The sequence below is a fragment of the Chrysemys picta genome, chromosome 2 (assembly GCF_011386835.1).
Source record: "Chrysemys picta bellii isolate R12L10 chromosome 2, ASM1138683v2, whole genome shotgun sequence".
Taxonomy (NCBI): Eukaryota; Metazoa; Chordata; order Testudines; family Emydidae; genus Chrysemys; species Chrysemys picta.
The window spans coordinates 261,561,804-261,580,408 of NC_088792.1; the positions used below are offsets into that span (position 1 = coordinate 261,561,804).

General features: G+C 48.3%; 1 protein-coding gene across 2 annotated transcripts in view; it reads right to left on the minus strand.

The window, feature by feature from the left end:
- The window catches only part of CSMD3 (CUB and Sushi multiple domains 3), a 1,168,516-nt gene that overhangs the window by 38,168 nt on the left and 1,111,743 nt on the right, over positions 1-18,605 (minus strand). For both annotated transcript variants that reach the window (XM_005287288.4, XM_008168301.4), the window contains 3 exons: positions 14,770-14,943; positions 13,050-13,223; positions 12,717-12,790 (listed from right to left, as the gene is read on the minus strand). In XM_005287288.4, coding sequence (XP_005287345.2) covers positions 12,717-12,790; positions 13,050-13,223; positions 14,770-14,943 — 422 coding nt within the window. The remainder of the gene's footprint in view (positions 1-12,716; positions 12,791-13,049; positions 13,224-14,769; positions 14,944-18,605) is intronic.

Genomic DNA, 18,605 nt, shown 5'->3' on the forward strand with positions numbered 1-18,605 from the left:
GTTCCTCGTCAGTCCTTCCTGTCCTGAGAGACACGATAAGCCCGACAACAATGTTATGTCAGGGCTCAGGCCCTCAGTCAGGGCTGAGCAACAATATAAAGTATTTAGGCCCAGGCCTTAGGTGAGGGCGGGGCAACAAACGCTGGGGCAGGCACTCAGGCCCTCAGTCAGGGCTGAGCAACAATATAAACTAAGCCTCAACAGGCCTGGGAGAGGGGGAGACTGCCACCCACGGGTTGGGTGGCAGGGAGGACGCAGGCCCTCCCACTCCACTGCGTCCCAGCCCGGGTCCCTAGCAGCAGCAGAAGGCCCGCTGCTTAGTCAGTGGGGATCCTGGCCGCAACGCACTGACATAGGCTCCAGCAATGCTGCAGCCAGACTGGGGTCGGCTGCCCCCGGGCTACTTCCACACTCTCCCTCTGGGCCTACCTGGGGGCCGGTGTCGGCCTCAGGGGGGATCCTGGACCATGGGTTCATCCAGCCAGGCATCGTTCGGTAGGTCCGGCAACTCCTCTGGGTAGAGGGCGTTGGGCGGGCCCGGCGGCTCCTCTGGGTAGCGGGTGCAGGGCAGGCCCGGCGGCTCCTCTGGGTAGCGGGTGCAGGGCAGGCCCGGCAGCTCTCGGCGGCTGCCCCGGGCTTCAGAGGTTTCCCAGACCCGAGCTAGGCAGGAGACGTCTGGTCTCTTTGGCGGCTGGGGCCTGACTGAGTTCTTCGGGGCCAGACCCCTCTGTCTCCCCGAGGCGGGACAGGAAGTCTGCGTTTGCATGTTCCTTGCCCGCCCTATTTTGGATGGTAAACGCGTAGGGTTGCAAGGCCAGATACCACCGCAGTAGTCGGTCATTGTTGTTTTTCATTCTCATCAACCATCGGAGGGGGGCATGGTCTGTGACTAGCAAGAACGGCGCCCCAAGGAGGTAGTATCGTAGGGTGTCACAGGCCCATTTTATGGCAAGCGCTTCTTTCTCGACCACGGCATAGTTCTTTTCACGGGGGGAACAACTTTCGGCTCAGGTATAGAACCGGGTGGTCCTCTCCATTTCTTGGGATAGGACAGCCCCCAGCCCTACCTCTGAGGCATCCATCTGCAGGATGAACCCCCGGTGGAAGTCAGGGCTGTATAGAACCGGCTCCTGGCAAAGACACGTCTGGAGTGTCCGGAAAGCGTTTTCACACTCTGGGGACCACTGTTCCTGCTGGGGGCTATCCTTTGTCAACAGTCCGGTTAAGGGAGCCGGGATGGATGCAAACTGGGGAATGAAGCGTCGATAGTACCCGACGAGTCCCAGGAACTGTCGGACTTGGCGTTTCATGGTGGGGGTCAGGCAGGCTGCCAGGGCTTGTACTTTCCTGACGAGGGGCTTCACTCGTCCTCCCCCTTTGGTGTACCCCAAGTATGTGGTTTCCTGCCATCCGATGCGGCATTTCTTCGGGTTGGCTGCCACAGAGCTCTCAGGACCGCTGACACCCGTTCCAGGTGGTCTTCCCAGTGCCGGCTATAGATCATGACATCATCCAGGTAGGCGGCCGCATAGTCATGATGGGGCCGCAGAAGGCGATCCATTCGTCGCTGGAACGTCGCCGGGGCCCCATGGAGGCCAAAAGGCATCCGGGTGAACTGATACAGTCCCGTAGGGGTGGCGAATGCGGTCTTTTCCTTAGAGGGGTCATCGAGCGGCATCTGCCAATACCCCTTACTGAGGTCGAGGGTGGTGATGAACTGGGCCTCACCTAGGCGGCCCAGCAACTCGTCCACCCGGGGCATCGGATAGGCATCGAACCATGAGATGGCGTTCACCCGTCGGAAGTCTATACAAAAGCGTCGGGTGCCGTCAGGCTTGGGCACCAAGACCACCGGGCTACGCCACTCACTCTGCGATGGCTCGATGACTCCTAAGGCCAGCATGGCCTGTACTTCTTCTTCCACCTCCTGATGCATCCGGTATGGCAAGGGTCTGGTCGTCTCACGGATTACCTTCCCTGGCTCGGTCTGGACCGAGTGACAGACCAGGGTCGTGTACCCGAGCAGGGGGGGCGTTCCTTGATCTAGCGTGCGTGGGGCCCGAACTCCGGCTCTGGTGGGTAGGGATTAATCAGCAGGGCCTCCCACTCCCGCCATGGTTTCAACAGGTTTACATGGTCTGCGTCTTCTTGCATCGGTCGGGCTGGCGGATCTCGTAGGTGACGCACCCCACCTTCCGAGCTACCTCATAGGGCCCCTGCCAACGGGCCAGTAGCTTTGACTCGCTTGAGGGCAGGAGGAGCAGCACCCGATCACCGGGTTCAAAGTCACGCACCTGCGCCTCCCGGTTATAAGTCCGTTCCTGCTGGTTCTGAGCAGCTTTTAAGTTTTCATGGGCCAGGGCCCCAGCCTGAGCAACGTATTCCTGCAGCTGGAGGATGTAGTGCAGGAGGCCCTGAGTTGGAGAGGGGGATTGCTCCCACGTTTCACGCATTAAGTCCAACAGGCCCTGCGGACGGCGCCCGTACAGCAGTTCAAACAGGGAGAACTTGGTTGAGGACTGGGGTACCTCGCGGATAGCTAACAGCAGGGGAGGGAGCAACTGATCCCATCGGCATAGTTCCTCTGGGGGGAATTTTCGCAACATTTCTTTGAGAGTCCGATTAAATCGTTCCACCAACCCATCTGTCTGCGGGTGGTAGACGGAAGTCCGTAATTGTTTGATCCCAGGAGCTTGCAAACCTGCTGCAGCAGGCAGGAGGTGAAGTTAGTGTCTTGGTCCGTGAGGATTTCTCGGGGCAACCCCACCTGCGCAAAGACCTTCACCAGTTTTCCGGCGATGGTCCGGGCGGTGGTGCTCTGAAAGGGAATGGCCTCCGGGAAACGGGTGGCGTAGTCCACGATAACCAGGACATACTGGAACCCCGACGCACTCTTTGGGAGGGGTCCCACCAGGTCCATGGCCACCCGTTCAAATGGTGTTTCCACTATAGGCATGGGGACAAGGGGGGCCCTGGGTACCCTTTGCGGAGAGGCTACCTGGCACTCCGGGCAGGAGCTACAATAGTTCCTCACCTCCTGGTCAACACCAGGCCAGAAGAACCGGGTTAAAATTCGGGCAAGGGTCTTCTCCTGGCCCAGATGCCCAGCCGCAGGGATGTCGTGCGCCAACTTCATCACGGCGCACCGGTGACACCTCGGTACCAGTAGCTGCGTTTGGGGCTCCTTCGTACGGGCGTCACGGTCTACCCGGTAAAGACGGTCCCTGCGTAATTTGAAATGGGGCCGCTGGGCGCCCGCTGGGGGTCGATGATAGTCCCGTCGACGGCTGCTAGTTGTTCATAGGTCCCACTAAGGGTGGGGTCAGCTCTCTGGTCACGGCAGAAATTGGTATGGAGGAGGGGCTCAACCTCGGGCCCAGGCCAGGGGTCGTTGGCCTCTTCGGTTCCTGCCTTGGGTTCTGGGACCTCGGGCTCCTCTTCCGGTAGTACCCCCTGGGACTCCCCCTCCAGGGCTGGGGTGGACCAGAGGATCTCCTCAAAGGTGGGCCAGTCCCGCCCCAGGATCACCGGGTACGCCAGTCGGGGGGCTAAGCCCACTATGATTCGGTGGGTGACGCCAGCCACTGTTAACCAGATCCAGGCACTAGGGTATAGCCGTACCTCCCCATGGATGCATTGCAGGTGGATTGTCCCCAAGTGGGGGTCCACCTGGGGTCCTAACGCCTGGCCGCAGCCTGAGTCGATCAAGGCCTGGGTGGAGTGGTCACCGACAACTACCGGGACCGTGATCTTGGGGGCCTGTGGTAGCCGGGCCCTCGTGTCCCCTGTGCAGACCTGGCCGAACCTACAGTCCATGTCCGTACAGTCCCGTTGCAAGTGTCCCGACTTCCCACAATGGAAGCAGGGCCCGAGTTCAGGCCGCGGGAGGGGGCTCCCCTCGGAGTCCTAGGGGGGCTCCGGAGAACCCTTGCGACACTTGGCATGGGGGTGAACGGCCCGGTCCAAGGGGGAGGTTCCGGGCATCTGAGCTGAGGTCCCGGGCGGGCCTCTTGCCCGCGGCCCAGATTCCGCGGTCCGGTCGGGGCGTCCCCTCTCCGTTCGGTGTTCAGGCACTCTGGTCCGGGGTTCTGAGCTCGGAGGCCGGGTCCCATTGGCGATTCGGCCGTGAGGAAGTCCTCCATTAATGCAACGGCCGCAGCTAACGTTGCCAGCCGGTGGCGGAGCACCCAGACCCGTCCTCGCGTCGGGAGGACGTGTACAAATTGTTCGAGGATAGCTTGTTCTGTAACCTCCTCCACCGTCCTCGTTTCTGGCTGTAGCCACCGCCTACACGCCTCCTTCAGGGCTTGGGCCACCAGCCTGGGTCGGGTTCCCGTGGAGTACCTTTGGCTCCGGAACCGCTGCCGAAACGTCTCTGGGCTGACGTCTAATGCATCCAAGATTGCGGCCTTCACCCAGCTGTAATCCCTTGATCTGCCATCGCCAGCCCTCGATATGCCATTTGGGCAGTCCCTGTGAGGTAGGGGGCCAGAAGGGTGGCCCACTGAACCTGGGGCCACCCCGCGACCAGCGCCACCCATTCGAACGTAACCAAGAACGCCTCAGGGTCATCATCGGGACCCATCTTGGTTAGTCGGACCGGGACGGCGGTGCGGGGCGACCCTGCCCCGTCCCCTGGCCGCAGGTCCACGGGGGGCGGCTCTGCGGTCACAAGTTGCTGCAGCCGGTCCTCCAGCTGCTGAATGAGCTGCTGCTGCTGCTGGAGTTGAGCAGCATGCTGCTGCTGCTGCTGCTGTAGCTGGGCTGCGGCCTGCTGTTGTTGCTGTTCGAGCTGGGCAGCTGCCTGCTGCTGCTGCTGCTGAACGTGGGCGGCCTGCTGGCGCTCCTGGCTCTCAGCCAGCAGTTGAAACAGTCACTCCATCTCCATGGTTCTCGGGGGGGAGGGAGAATTCCCCCGTCAGGCCCTTCTCACAGGGCCCAGGGATCAGTATCCCCACTTCTGGTACCACGTGTACAAGAGTTTTGCCAGGGGGTCGACCCTTTCCGGGCGCCAGGGAGCCACACCGACTCACTACACACCGGGGCTGGGCCCTCTGTCCGGCGGCCGGGTTCCTCGTCGGTCCTCGCTGTTCTGAGAGACACGATAAGCCCGACCCAAGCTTTGGGTGGACACCAATGTTATGTCAGGGCTCAGGCCCTCAGTCAGGGCTGAGCAACAATATAAACTAAGCTTCAACAGGCCTGGGAGAGGGGGAGACCGCCACCCACGGGTTGGGTGGCAGGGGGGACGCAGGCCCTCCCACTCCACTGCTTCCCAGCCCGGGGCCCTAGCAGCGGCAGAAGGCCCGCTGCTTAGTCAGTGGGGATCCTGGCCGCAACACACTGACATAGGCTCCGGCAATGCTGCACCCAGACCGGGGTCAGCTGCCCCCGGGCTACTTCCACACTCCCCCTCTGGGCCTACCTGGGGGGATCTTGGACCATGGGTTCGTCTGGCCAGGCATCATTCAGTAGGTCCGGCAACTCCTCCGGGTAGAGGGCGCAGGGCGGGCCTGGCGGTTCCTCTGGATAGCAGGCGCAGGGCAGGCTCGGCGGCTCCTCTGGGTAGCGGGTGCAGGGCAGGCCCAGCGGCTCCCAGCGGCCGCCCTCGGCTGCAGAGGTTTCCCAGCCCCGAGCTAGGCTGGAGACGTCTGGTCTCTTTGGCGGCTGGGGCCTGACTGAGTTCTGAGGGCCAGCCTTCATACTTCCGGGTTGCCGCCTGACCCCGGGAGGGGCGGGCTCAGCGCTCCCTGGCTCCGCCCACTGCGGCCTCCAGATGGGCTCTTCCCCCTCAGGGGTGCTGGGGAGCCACACTGACTCACGACAGGGACATTAATGAGATGTCCAGTATCCATTCATTGGCTGGCGAAGGGATCTAATAATAACCTGTTCAAAACTTATGGTTCCTCACTTTACAAGTAAAAATGTTTTCTCTACCAGCCACCCCTGCAAACTAGAGTGAAGCTCCGTTCTTTCTTGCTTGCTTGTCTGCATCAGTAATAAAGATTTGCCACTTAGAACAGAGTTAACTATTCTTCACAATCATGTGCAAACTAGAGCAGAAGCCATCTCACTCTATCCTCTCTTAGTTGAATGGAACTAAAATGTGGGAAAATCTTATTTTCATCACTAACTACTAGATATGACATTCAGGAAGGAGATCTATTGAGTAAGAAGGTGCATCTTTGGTGTCACGAGTCATTATTTTGACCATAAAAGGACTTAAAGCAGTCTTTTCATACTAAGCAGCTGCTATTTATTGTAGTAATCTGTACTTTTTTTAACAAACAAAAGCAATAAAAGGTTATGTTTTTGGAAGGCAAGTATGCCTGCATATGAGGGATGGCTGGTGTGCATTCCCCAGTGCCTCTGCTGTATCAGTTCTTTTGCTCAACTAACATTTGGCCATTCTTTTGGAAGTGAAATAAAATGCACCTCTTGACACCCTTGCTAAATCCTAGCTGAAAACCTATGTAATCATAAAGGCTCTTTCAGAAAAACTGGGTGGCTCAGGGTATTGGTAATGTGACATGGAGACTTTCACCACTATATCACTGATATTAATCCAGTCCAGTGCTATAGGTATAAAAGTGTTTGCTACTAAATAAACAAAATTGTTGGCCTCTGTGAAATAAGTTTGTAGTCTTAGTTCCCTGTGAATATGTGTGCACATCACATAACCTCACACAATTTGCATCCTTGTTGGAAGTTAAAGGATGATTAGACTGAGAATGAACAATTATTTCACTGTTCCAGATTAAGATTGGGGCATAGTGGTGGGGGCAAACTTGGGGGTTTGTACATGGTTGTCCATACTATATAGCAATTATCTTGAAATAAACAGGCTTCCATTCTACTGTGCTATCACTATTATAGCTTTATAAGCACTAAATTCACAGAAGAAGAAAGTTTACAAGGTTTTCCCTTATCTTCATATTGAATATCATATGAAGCATCACAAAACAGACCCAAGAGCTAATACTAGGGGTGTAATGTGGCTATTTTTCTTTCTAAATACAGTTTGCACTTTGGCTCCCTTCAAGCTTTAACGTGCAGGAAACTTGCTGAATTTCCACAAAAACCTAAATTGGAAAAAACACAACTACAGAGCCTTGCATGCAAGACAGATTGTTCTAAATAAATCCTTGTTTCATTTCAGCAGTATGGTGTGCTGTAATGGCTTATGGTCAACGTGCTATAAACAATTTCCTATGTTACTAGCAATATATCTGAACAAATATTCCAACCCCACAGTTCATTTCAAAGAAGCAATTTATTTTTCAAGCTTACAGATGAAGTTGCTATATACTGAGACAAAGGTATTTTGTCTTTGTAAAATCTGCTTGATATAATATATTGTGTTCAGGATAGATTTGCTACATAACGAAATATTGGAATGAATGATAATATCCTAAATTCAGGGACACATCCCAATTATACCAGATGATACCATTTATTTACATTCTGTGGCTGGTATCTGAAGTAGGGCTGAGCTATCATTTTTGATGGACATCTGCTTAACTTAATATGCAAGGGCCAAATACTGACACCCTTACTCAGTTTCTGCCTAATCTTTTCTCTGGAAAACTCCAACTAGCATCATTACATTGTGATGTGATGCTAGCATGTGTGCTGTGATCTAGAAGAGACCCCCACTGTGCAAAGATGCTGTCTTTGAGGCTTGGGAAAACAGGCAAGTAACAGCAAAGTGGGGAGGTCAGGGCTGGATAATTCTCTATGTAGCCAGCTCAAAAGAGCCTGAGCTTGGAGTTCTAGTGACAGAAGAGGACTAGCCAGGTAGGGAAGTGGATAGCTAGGAAGAAATTGGCACTGTGGCAACCCATACCTTGGATTAGTATTGCCAAGGGGCCATGCCATGTTCATCCTATGTAATCTGACAGCCAACAACCAGAGGGTTGAGGGTGATCTAGGTTGGGGTTTTACTGTCAGCCTCAGACCTGAACTTCTCTGTGTTTGTGAGATCTTAATTAGAAGCTACACAAAGAAGTATGCAACTTGGTTCTACTAATGTTAACTGGTGACACTGTATATGTACAAATTATGAGGAACATCTACTATTTTAGAAGCAGAACTTTATCTGACAAAAACTCTTCATTATTCACTTGCTAAAACTTCAAACTGTTCTGCCTAATCCTCCATAAATGTGTGCAGTGTTGTTGTAGTGTCTAGGTCCCAGGACATTAGAAAGACAAGGTATGTGAAGAAGAGCTCTGTGTAGCTTGAAAGCTTGTTTCACCAACAGAAGTTGGTCCAATAAAATATATTACTTCACCCACTTTGTCTCTCAAATTCTCCATAAAGTCTTCCTACATATTACTACATATGGTGCTAGGTGTTGATTGTCTTTCTGCCAAGATCTGGTCTGTTGCGTTTTGGATTTAGATTTTGTTTCTTCTTTATCTTTCCCCTATGTCTATCCAGAGTGGCCAAGGAAGTGTTATCTTGGTTTTTCCTTCCCCTAAGCATCAGAGAAAGGAGCTAGCTCTTGACCTTTCCCCTTAAGCAGAAGAAGGAGTGCTGCAATTCCTACAGGGAAAGAAAGAGAGTACTAATCACTGCTCCCCACCCTGCTGTGACAATGACAGCAGTATATTGCACTGTGCTAACTATGCAATCACACCTAGAGTGTGACAGAAATTGATGTTTAAACATTTGGTTTCTAAACAGTACCAACTCCTTTATATGGGAGCTTGAGGATAAGCTGCTGGTTAAGTGAAGTAGTTTTGAAGGCCATACAGTATACAAAATAATTGCTGCTGAAGTGCATTTACTGTATTGCTGTATTAATCTGCAAGGCACTAACCTTAGAATTTTGGGGATCAAAGTTGTAAATCCTGCCAATAGCTACATTTGTTAGAAATTATATATCAGTTGACATTTTGCCTGTTTATTTGAAGAGTTGTATGCTGGATACTAATGATGCTTCCATTCACCATGGGAAAAACAAACAAAAACAAAAACAAAAGAAACAAAAAACTAGAGGGATCAGACTGGCCTGTCAGAATGTAAGACAAATGTTTAACATGTCAGACAAATGACCCTAGGGAATTTGACAACAAAATTACAGAAAATAGCAATTGCAATGACTCAATGCCTATGCAATATAATAAGCACTTTCTAATGTAGCATTTTGTTGTCTCAAAAGGACGTATGAATTCTCTCTATGTACTGTTTCGGAGTAGCAGCTGTGTTAGTCTGTATCAGTAAAAAGAACAGGAGAACTTGTGGCACCTTAGAGACTAACAAATTTATTTGAGCATAAGCTTTCGTGGGCTACAGCCCACTTCATCGGATGCATAGAATGGAACATATAATAAGAGTATATATATACATACAGACAAGATGCCATCCCAGCTCTAAGAGGCTAATTAATTAAGATGACCTATTATCAGCAGGAAAAAAAAACTTTTGTAGTGATAATCAAGATGGTCAATTACAGACAGTTGACAAGAGGTGTAAGGATAGTTATCATAAGGAAATAGATTCAAGTAGTCTAATGACTCAGCCATTCCCAGTCTCTGTTCAAGCCAGAGTTAATTATATCTAATTTGCAAATCAATTCAAGCTCAGCAGTTTCTCCTTGGAGTTGTTTTTGAAGTCTTTCTGTTGTAAAATTGCCACCTTCAGGTCTGTTACTGAGTGGCCAGAGAGGTTGAAGTGTTCTCCTACTGGTTTTTGAGTGTTATGATTTCTGATATCAGATTTGTGTCCGTTTATTCTTTTGCGTAGAGACTGTCTGGTTTGGCCAATGTACATGGCAGAGGGGCATTGCTGGCACATGATGGCATATATCACATTGGTAGATGTGCAGGTGAACGAGCCCCTGATGGCGTGGCTGATGTGATTAGGTCCAGTGATGGTGTCACTTGAATAGATATGTGGACAGAGTTGGCATCGGGCTTTGTTGCATGAATAGGTTCCTGGGTTAGTGTTTTTGTTATGTGGTGTGTAGTTGCTGATGAGTATTTGCTTCAGGTTAGGGGGCTGTCTGTAAGCGAGGACTGGTCTGTCTCCCAAGATCTGTGAGAGTACTGTATTCTTTTAAGAATGATGAGACTGATTCTCTGTTCGCTTACATTAATTTTACACTGGCATCTCTCCTGATATATTTTGGTGTGAGCAAGAGGAAAATTGGCTTGACTATAACTGTTTTATCGTATTATTAGCAAAACATGGGCCAAATCCTGACATCCTTACTCAGTTTACTCAATCCTTACCTAGGAAATATCCCACTGAAATCAATGACAATTTTGCGTGATTAAAAACTGAGTAACATCTTCAATTGCAGGTTTTGATGCTATATTTCCTCAATATAAGGAAAACTAAGGGTATGTTTACACTGACAGAGTTACATCGCCATCCAGAGAGCGCTGAAGGGAAACCACTGTTGTGTGTTCACACTGTCAGCTGCCTGCACAATAGTGTGTTCACATTTGCAGCACTTGCATTGGTATTTGGAGCGGTGCACTCTGGGCAGATATCCCACAGATCATCTCTTCCTCTTCTGCTGCTAAGAGTTGTGGGAAGGTGGAGGAGGTCATGGGGCATCCTGGGTCCTGTCCCAATGCCTCGTGATGCATTGGTTCACATCCCAGCAATCCCTGTGCTTCGGGCCACATTTGGCGCCATCTTTCAATGATTTGTGTACTGTGCACTCTGTCTCTTCGGTCTGCAGGAATGGATCCTGCACTGTTGACCAATATGCTCCTTGCTCTCACTAACAATCACAAGGGGCAGTGGAGTTACTCCTTAAACTACAAAGGCAAGAGGAGTTTGACATTGATCTCGCCACGCACAGTACCTATGACACAAGATTGCTTGTGGCATTCATGGAGGTGCTGACCACAGTGGAACGCCGCTTTTGGGCTCAGGAAACAAGCACTGAGTGGTTGGATCACATTGTCATGCACATCTGGGATGATGAGCAGTGGCTGCAGAACTTTCGGATGAGGAAAGCCACATTCATGGGACTGTGTGATGAGCTCCCCCTAGCCCTGTGGCACAAGAACATGAGCATGAGAGCTGCCCTCTTGTTGGAGAAGCGCATGGCGATTGCACTGTGGAAGCTGGCTACTCCAGACCGCTACCAATCGTTCGCTAACCAGTTCAGAGTGGGAAAGTTGACCGTTGGACTCGTGTTGACGGAAGTGTGCAAGGCCATTAAACACCCTGTTCCACTGCATGTTGTGGTATACACATCATACAGTCACAAGCCTGCTTTCTGCAACCCTCCTGCCCCCAACAACTCGCTTCAGTGATTCTCAAAATCAAACCCACTTACCAGGGGCCTCCTCTCCTTTTCACGCTTCACCAAGATCTGACTGCTGTGACTGGCTAGCCTCCTCCGGGATAGAGAAGAGCTCCTAGCTGCATGCATCTCTGATCTCCAAGTCATCCTCTGCCTCTGGGTGACCCTCTCTCTCCACATTCTTGTCCAAGATTTCCTCCTCCTGGCTCGGTCCATTCTCAATTGGTATGAGAGCTACTGAAGTATCCACAGTGGCCTTTGCAGTGGAGGTGGGGTCACCACCAAGTATCGCGTCCAGCTCTTTGTAGAACCAGCAGCTCGTGGGTGCAGCACTGGGGTGGCGGTTTGCTGCCCGCACCTTGTGGTAGGCATTCTGCAGGCATTCACTTTGACCTTGCACTGCATTGTGTCTCAGGCATGGCCCCTTTCTGTCATGCATCGTGAAATCTGTCCGTAGGTATCATAATGCCTACGGCTGGAGTGCAGCTGGGACTGGACAGCTTCCTCTCCCCAAATGCTGATGAGGTCCAGCAACACGGCATTGCTCCAAGCAAGGGATCACCTGGTGCTTGGAGCAGGCATGGTCACCTGGAAAGATTGCGCTGAAACCACTGCACGTGTCACCGAGAAAACAGGAAAGGGACTTTCAAAATTCCCAAGGAATTAAAGGGGTGGGGCTCACAGTTGAGTTCAAAGTGATGACCAGAGAGGCAAGAACAGGCATTGTAGGACACCTTCTGGAGGCCAATTGCAGCGCTATAATCGACCAGGGTGTCTACACTGGCACCACGGTGCTATAGCCCGGGCACAGAAAGCTGTACGCCTCTTGTCGGGGTGTTTTTTTTACAGCGCTACAACTACACAGTTTCTGCGCACTAAGTGGCTTGGCAGTGTGCACACCTCAGGAGTTACACCGCAGAAAGCTGCTTTACTGCACAGAAACTTGCCAGTGTAGACAAGGCCTTGGATAGATGAATAACTTGGATATTGCTTTTATTTTTTTTATTAAGAAAATGACCTCTCCTGCCAAAATCAATGTACACACTAGCCCTGCAGAGTCCAAATCACAGTGTATCAAATGGAGTATATGGGCTTCCAAATGTTTCATCATGTAGACCACATTTTAATACAGGGATTAACCCATAGACTACCTGCCTTCCAGTTCCAGAGTATGTGGAACACTTTCCCTCCCATTTATGATCACATAACATCTGTTTGGCAACTATAACAATTGTTTGCATAGAATTTAGTACTGGAATGGTATTTAAAGGGTTTGTTGCTGATTTTAATGCAAATCGGAAGCTGGAAATAAGGATAACCAACACCATATAAGCATCTCATTCTTAACAGACCATAGGCAAGGTCTTTAATCACCAGTGGTTCCTGGATCATAGTCTGAGAACTTCTGAACTATTGTGTACTATAAAAACAACTTAACACACCCTACCTGGTAGCCAAATGTATTGTTTTGTGATCCATGCCATGGGATTCCAGGGTTTTCACATGATGTGCGAGTGGGTTCTAAAAAAATTAAAATAAACACAACATAAGGTATTTTTTTAGTGAAAAAAAATCTGTCTGTCAACAAATATATTTAATTTAACCACGTGGAGAACAGGATCAGAAGAAGCATCATGGTTAAAATGGTCATATTTCACAGACAGCGTAGAATAATATAACATAATAAATCAAAGTTCTCAAACACAAACTGACAGGATTAGCAGTGGGAGAACCAAAGAGCAGAATCCAATAGATCTCAGTAACACGGATCTCATCTTACCTATACATCGAGGAGAAGAACCACTCCAAGTTCCATCTGCTTGGCATATCCTAGTACTGGACCCAACCAAAACAAATGGAGGATTGCAGCTGAAAGAGACTTCTGACTGGTAGATGAAGCTCTTGCCTTCTCTTTTCCCTTGAGCAGGTACTCCAGGGTCACCACAAAACTTTGCTATGGAAAATGATTTGACATATAGAAAGCATTCAGCATTTGCTAAAAGGTATTAAAATAAGACTTACACTAAAGTACCCGAGCGTAGCTGAACGGTTACTCCAAATCTCATGTCTGGCTCTTATACATAGCCAAATAAATGGGAGTTTTGTGGGAGCGAGGAAAGAATGGAATCTACCCAACATGATGGAGAGGTCACATAGCCAATCTTTGCTAGTACTGACTGCAGGCTAATGGTTGAACTAGCTTTGGTAGCTGATTAGAATCCCTCTGAGAGAGGCAGAGGAAACAGCTTGGAGATGTACTGTGTGTCTGGTGATTCTACCAGCTACAAAACCTTCCACATCCACAGCTCTACTCTATCCCCAAATCCTATATTAAATCAGCATACAAGGTGCCCTGCAGAAAACAACTGCAGAGTATGACAGTCCTCTGCCCGCACAACAGAACCTCATAACACCTATTACTTATAGGGTCTTCCGTGCTCTTGGAGGGAGCAAAAGAAGTTGTCCAAAGAGAAACAGATTTTAGGAGTGGCAGCTTCTTACTTCATCTTACTTAACTACAATTGAAAACTTGGGTATTGAGTGAGATCACTAGAAAGTTAGTATCAGAGGGGTAGCCGTGTTAGTCTGAATCTGTAAAAAGCAACAGAGGGTCCTGTGGCACCTTTGAGACTAACAGAAGTATTGGGAGCATAAGCTTTCGTGGGTAAGAACCTCACTTCTTCAGATCTGAAGAAGGTTCTTACCCACGAAAGCTTATGCTCCCAATACTTCTGTTAGTCTCAAAGGTGCCACAGGACCCTCTGTTGCTTTTTAGAAAGTTAGTGTGGCTAACTAGAACTACAATAAAAATACAGTAACTACATTAAACATGGAAAGCAGTTTAAGCAGGAATCTGAAAGTCAAACATTAATAGACATTTATTAAATAGAATATATATCTGCCAATAATAATATATTCTAAATCAGAGTCTTAAGGCTTTTAGCTTATCACCTGTAAGGATTTTCTTCTGTCCATGGCATAGCATTGAATAACTGGCTGTATGCATGCTGGGTGAGTTTCTTCTGAGTGGTTATTTGATGAGTAAAGTCTCAAATTCTCAGGGGAAAAAAATCTTTAATTCCCTCACAAGGAACTGGTATTATTGGGAGCTAGATAATTTTTACAGAAAAAGTTCATGTGGAAACTCTATCATTCATTTGAAATTTTTCATAAGCCTTTCCCCAGCAACATGCTATTGTTGGATGTCCACTAATTCTCTTTCACATGGGTAACTAAGGAAATGAGACATGGTAATTCACAGGAGCCTTATATTTCTCTGGGATGGAAAAATGTGCATATAAAATACCCTAAATTTGTAGCAGATTGGAGGTTCTGGGATTCCTCCTTTTACTAGTGTAAGTACAAGTGATTTTATTTTCCAAATAAACCTGACGAGCAACTGAAGAACATGCGACAAGTGGCCAAAAAGTGACCGAGAAGCGAGAGGTAAGCGAGGACAAATAATTAGGATAAAATATAAGATTCAAACAAATACTTACGTAAGCACTGAGGTACCTCGCCACTCCAAGTTCCATTCCCAACACAGGTCAAAACAGCAGGAAAGGATAGTTCATAGCCTGGGGAGCAGACATAGCTAATACTAAATCCCCAGTCAAAATTTGTTCCTTCCAACCTTCCATTAGAGATCTGGGGAGGAGTTGGGCAGGTAACAGCTGCAATAACATTCAAAGTGATTAGGCACAGCTGCTGTCAATATCCCTGGTGTACACAGTTACTAGAAGAACCATATGTGCTCATTTAATCTTTTTGGAGGACAATACAAGTGGTGACATGTTATCTTCCTGACTGTATTCTTGCAACACCACTGTAGCTAATATTTCTGGTTGCCTCTATTTCTGGGACACACGATTATTGCCAGTTACCAGAATTTATAATGCAAAGTTGAATGCTGCATCATGCTAATTGGGAAGATAACACTTGGAAATCACTGTATAGTTTATATTATATACAATATTGGACAAAATACTAATAGTGTTCGTGACAAAATGATTTTTGTTGACTGTTAGGCATCCTGGAGTATAATTATGTTCACTTACACAAGGTTACAATCCAATTCTTTCTTTCTGTTAGCCAATTTAGGGATAGTCTGGTTGTTAAAACACAGGAATGAGATTCAGGAGCAAGATTCCTTGAAAGGTGCATGTGTGGCTGCACTCTCTCTCTTGGTAGGCACCACACATTGATAAGTGTCTGCTTCAGGGGTAATTCTTTACCAGGAGGCATCTAACTTCTGGATGAGAGGAGGGGGTTCTGGGATTCCCTCTTCTTCTGAGTCTGCTAGTGCTGCTGCTCCTGACAGGCAGGAGAGGGACTTAAAAATTCAGACTTGACTTCCCCCTCCTCAGGCCTGAGGGTGGCAATGGGAGATTTTGAAGGCAACACTCACTGTAGGTTTGAGCAGGAGTGAAGAACGCAGGTCCCTTCCCTATATCTCAGGTCTGATGGTGCCCAGGAGAGTAGCAGAAACATTAGCAGCAGAAAGAGTTCCACAAATAAGTGATGGGGAAGTAGTGGTGCTATTTGATTTTGGGGTGGTGTGGGGGGCAAGGGATGGCTGCAGCAGTTACTGACTTCGAAGGATGAAAGGGAGGAAGGAAGAGAGAAGGAGAAAGGGGGTGAGATGAGGGAGGATGGGTATGAAAAGGGAGAGAGAATGGGGAAAGCAAATTGGATGGAGAGAGAGACAATGAGAGACAGACAAAAGAAGAGATGAGTGAATGAGTGAGAGGGAATGAATAAATGGAAAATAGTGAATGAGGAGAGCACCAGTGGGAAAGAGCAGAGTAAAGAGAAAGAGTAACACCAACAGTCCCCATTTGTCGGGATTGAACCTGGGCCTCTGGAGCTTAGTCTATGAGCCTCTATCATATTTGCTAAAGCCAACTGGCTGTTAATTAAGGCTGTAGAGCAGACTCATTAATCTCTAAGTGGTCTCAGTGCCACTAGCTGGGATAGAACCCCACACCCAGAAGCTTTGTGGGTTACATAAGTGAGAGTAGTTGGATTGAGTTTAAGGGAGAGAGAGGGAGTAAGTGGGGAGAGTGGGAAGCAGTGAATGAAGACAAATGAGGAAAGGAGAGTTGAGAGAAGATGTGAATGGGGGAGATGAAGGGGCTGCACTCAAAAGCTTTAAACTTACACTTAGTTAGCCTGTCATTCTGCAGGCAGAAAAAAAATTAAAGGGAACACTGGTCAGGAGCATGAGGTTCTTGTTGTATGAACTGTGGAAGCCACTGGCTTTTCTGTGCATCAGTTTCACCATTAGTATAATTCTATATAATGAGATTATCACTTTTCTATACATCATACAGGTGCTTGAGGCTTCATTCATTAATGCTTATTAAATGCTTTGAGAATCATAGACTCATAGAAGATTAGGGTTGGAAGAGACCTCAGGAGGTCATCTAGTCCAACACTCTCAAAGCAGGACCAACACCAACTAAATCATCCAGAACTCTGGGTGTAAATGCACAATACCATTATTTTAATAACTTTTTAGCCAAGCAGGAGACCAAGGATTTGGGGTGACTTTAGGATAACCTTTTTCATTGGCCTATTTTATTTTTAGAGACTGGGTGCATGGCTTCGAAAATTATGGCATTTGCCACCTTCTTCATAGTAGTTATGAGCTCAGTGAAATATTGTTTTGGGTTGAGTGAAAACCTCATTGAGGTTGGTAGGTGTGAACTCACCCTTCATTTAACATAACTGTAAGAATATGCCCCGCTCCTTCCTCCCACCCCCCAAAGATAAAAGGAGTGTGTGACCCTGCCCAGGAGTATTTGCATAGTATTGTTTTAGGTGAGGGTGTGTGTATGTGTGTGTTCATGGAAAGGCAAAATATACAACAAAATGAAAAAGACAGCTTGAAGGAGCAGCTGAAAGCACGGTGGCTGACTCTGGAAGAAATCTGAGGAGAGGTTTATGGGTTGGGGTGCAGGATGGAAAAAGTGTTCTCAGTGCTGTGAGAAAAATTAACTGTTTCCCGCTATTTGATTCCTTCTGCGTTCAAAGACACAGAAGTTTGTGCATTCTTTGCAAATAAACAAAACTGCATCAAAGAAATCTCTATCTCCAATTTCTCCTCCTAACTGGAACCACCCTGAATTTTTGGTTAGGCCCTCGGGTTAAAAGGGGTAGTTTTTACCCTTTTAAATTCTCTTCCTTCCTTTCTTCAAGCAGCAGCATCAGTAAGAAGTTGGGGTTTGGGATAATCACCAGCACTCTTATCCTGCAGCAATTGGAGATAGTCCGTTTACTAAGCAGCTTTATTGCTAGTCACTATAAAAGGGACTTTATGTTTCAGCTTCCTGGCTGAAAACTAGGGAACAAACAGAAAATTTCTTACTTGATAATCTACTTTCTGCTAGGAGTGTCTCCCATAATTCTGATATGTATGGTTTATTCCCTTCCTGTCTCCCATTTCCAGAGGCAGTTCAAAGCTGCAGCAGAGCCTGTGCTAGCCATACATGCCAAACCCACGGAAAAAAACGCAGAAATTGGGCTTGTTTTTGGCTTAATTGGCTTGTGAGTTGCCTGTTGGATAGTTTTTGGCTTGTAACTTGTTGCTTGTTTGGCTTGTAGCTTGTTGTAGCTTGTTGCTTCTTTTCTTTGACCAGCTCCCAGTAAGCAGGGGCAAGCAGGAGTAAGAGGGGAAGAGAGTCGGGGTGGACAGCAGGCCCACCACAGTCCCAGACTGCACGCTGGGAGGATCTAATCACATAGAGTGTTGGGGTTCTTAGGCATTGGCTTGTTTGGCCTTGTTTTGAAATGGGATTAGCTTGATTTTTGGCTTATTGTGAAAGTTGGGGTGCTTATTTACCACGTGAAAGTTGGCAACTGTGGTGCTAACCACACCCCCTTCTGCTTGCTATCAGATGATGCATTTCTAAGCTGTGAAACAGCTCTTAGAAAATTATTTGTAACACTAACTTCAGTGCCAACTAATTAATTATGTGCCGTAGGCCACTGCCTCTTGGTAAGTATCCAAACAGAATGCTGAGCCTGGGCTGTGAAGCTGTCCAGGGTGGGTAGAATTGTGGGAGAACCTGATAGCAGAAAGGAAATTACTGGGTAAGAAAATCTTTCATTCTGCAGCCCAGTATCCCCTGCAATTCTGATATGCATGGGAAGTAGCAAACAGTGAACAAGATTAGGAAGGGACAGAAAAGTGAACATAAGAAATAGGGGAAAAAAAAACTTTTTGAACTGCTCGAATGGCAAGGTTATGTCTGGACCACTCTCTGCAGCACTTTCCTGACAAAGAAGGCCTCGACAGAAACAGAAAGACTACCTTATAGTGCCTGACAGAGGC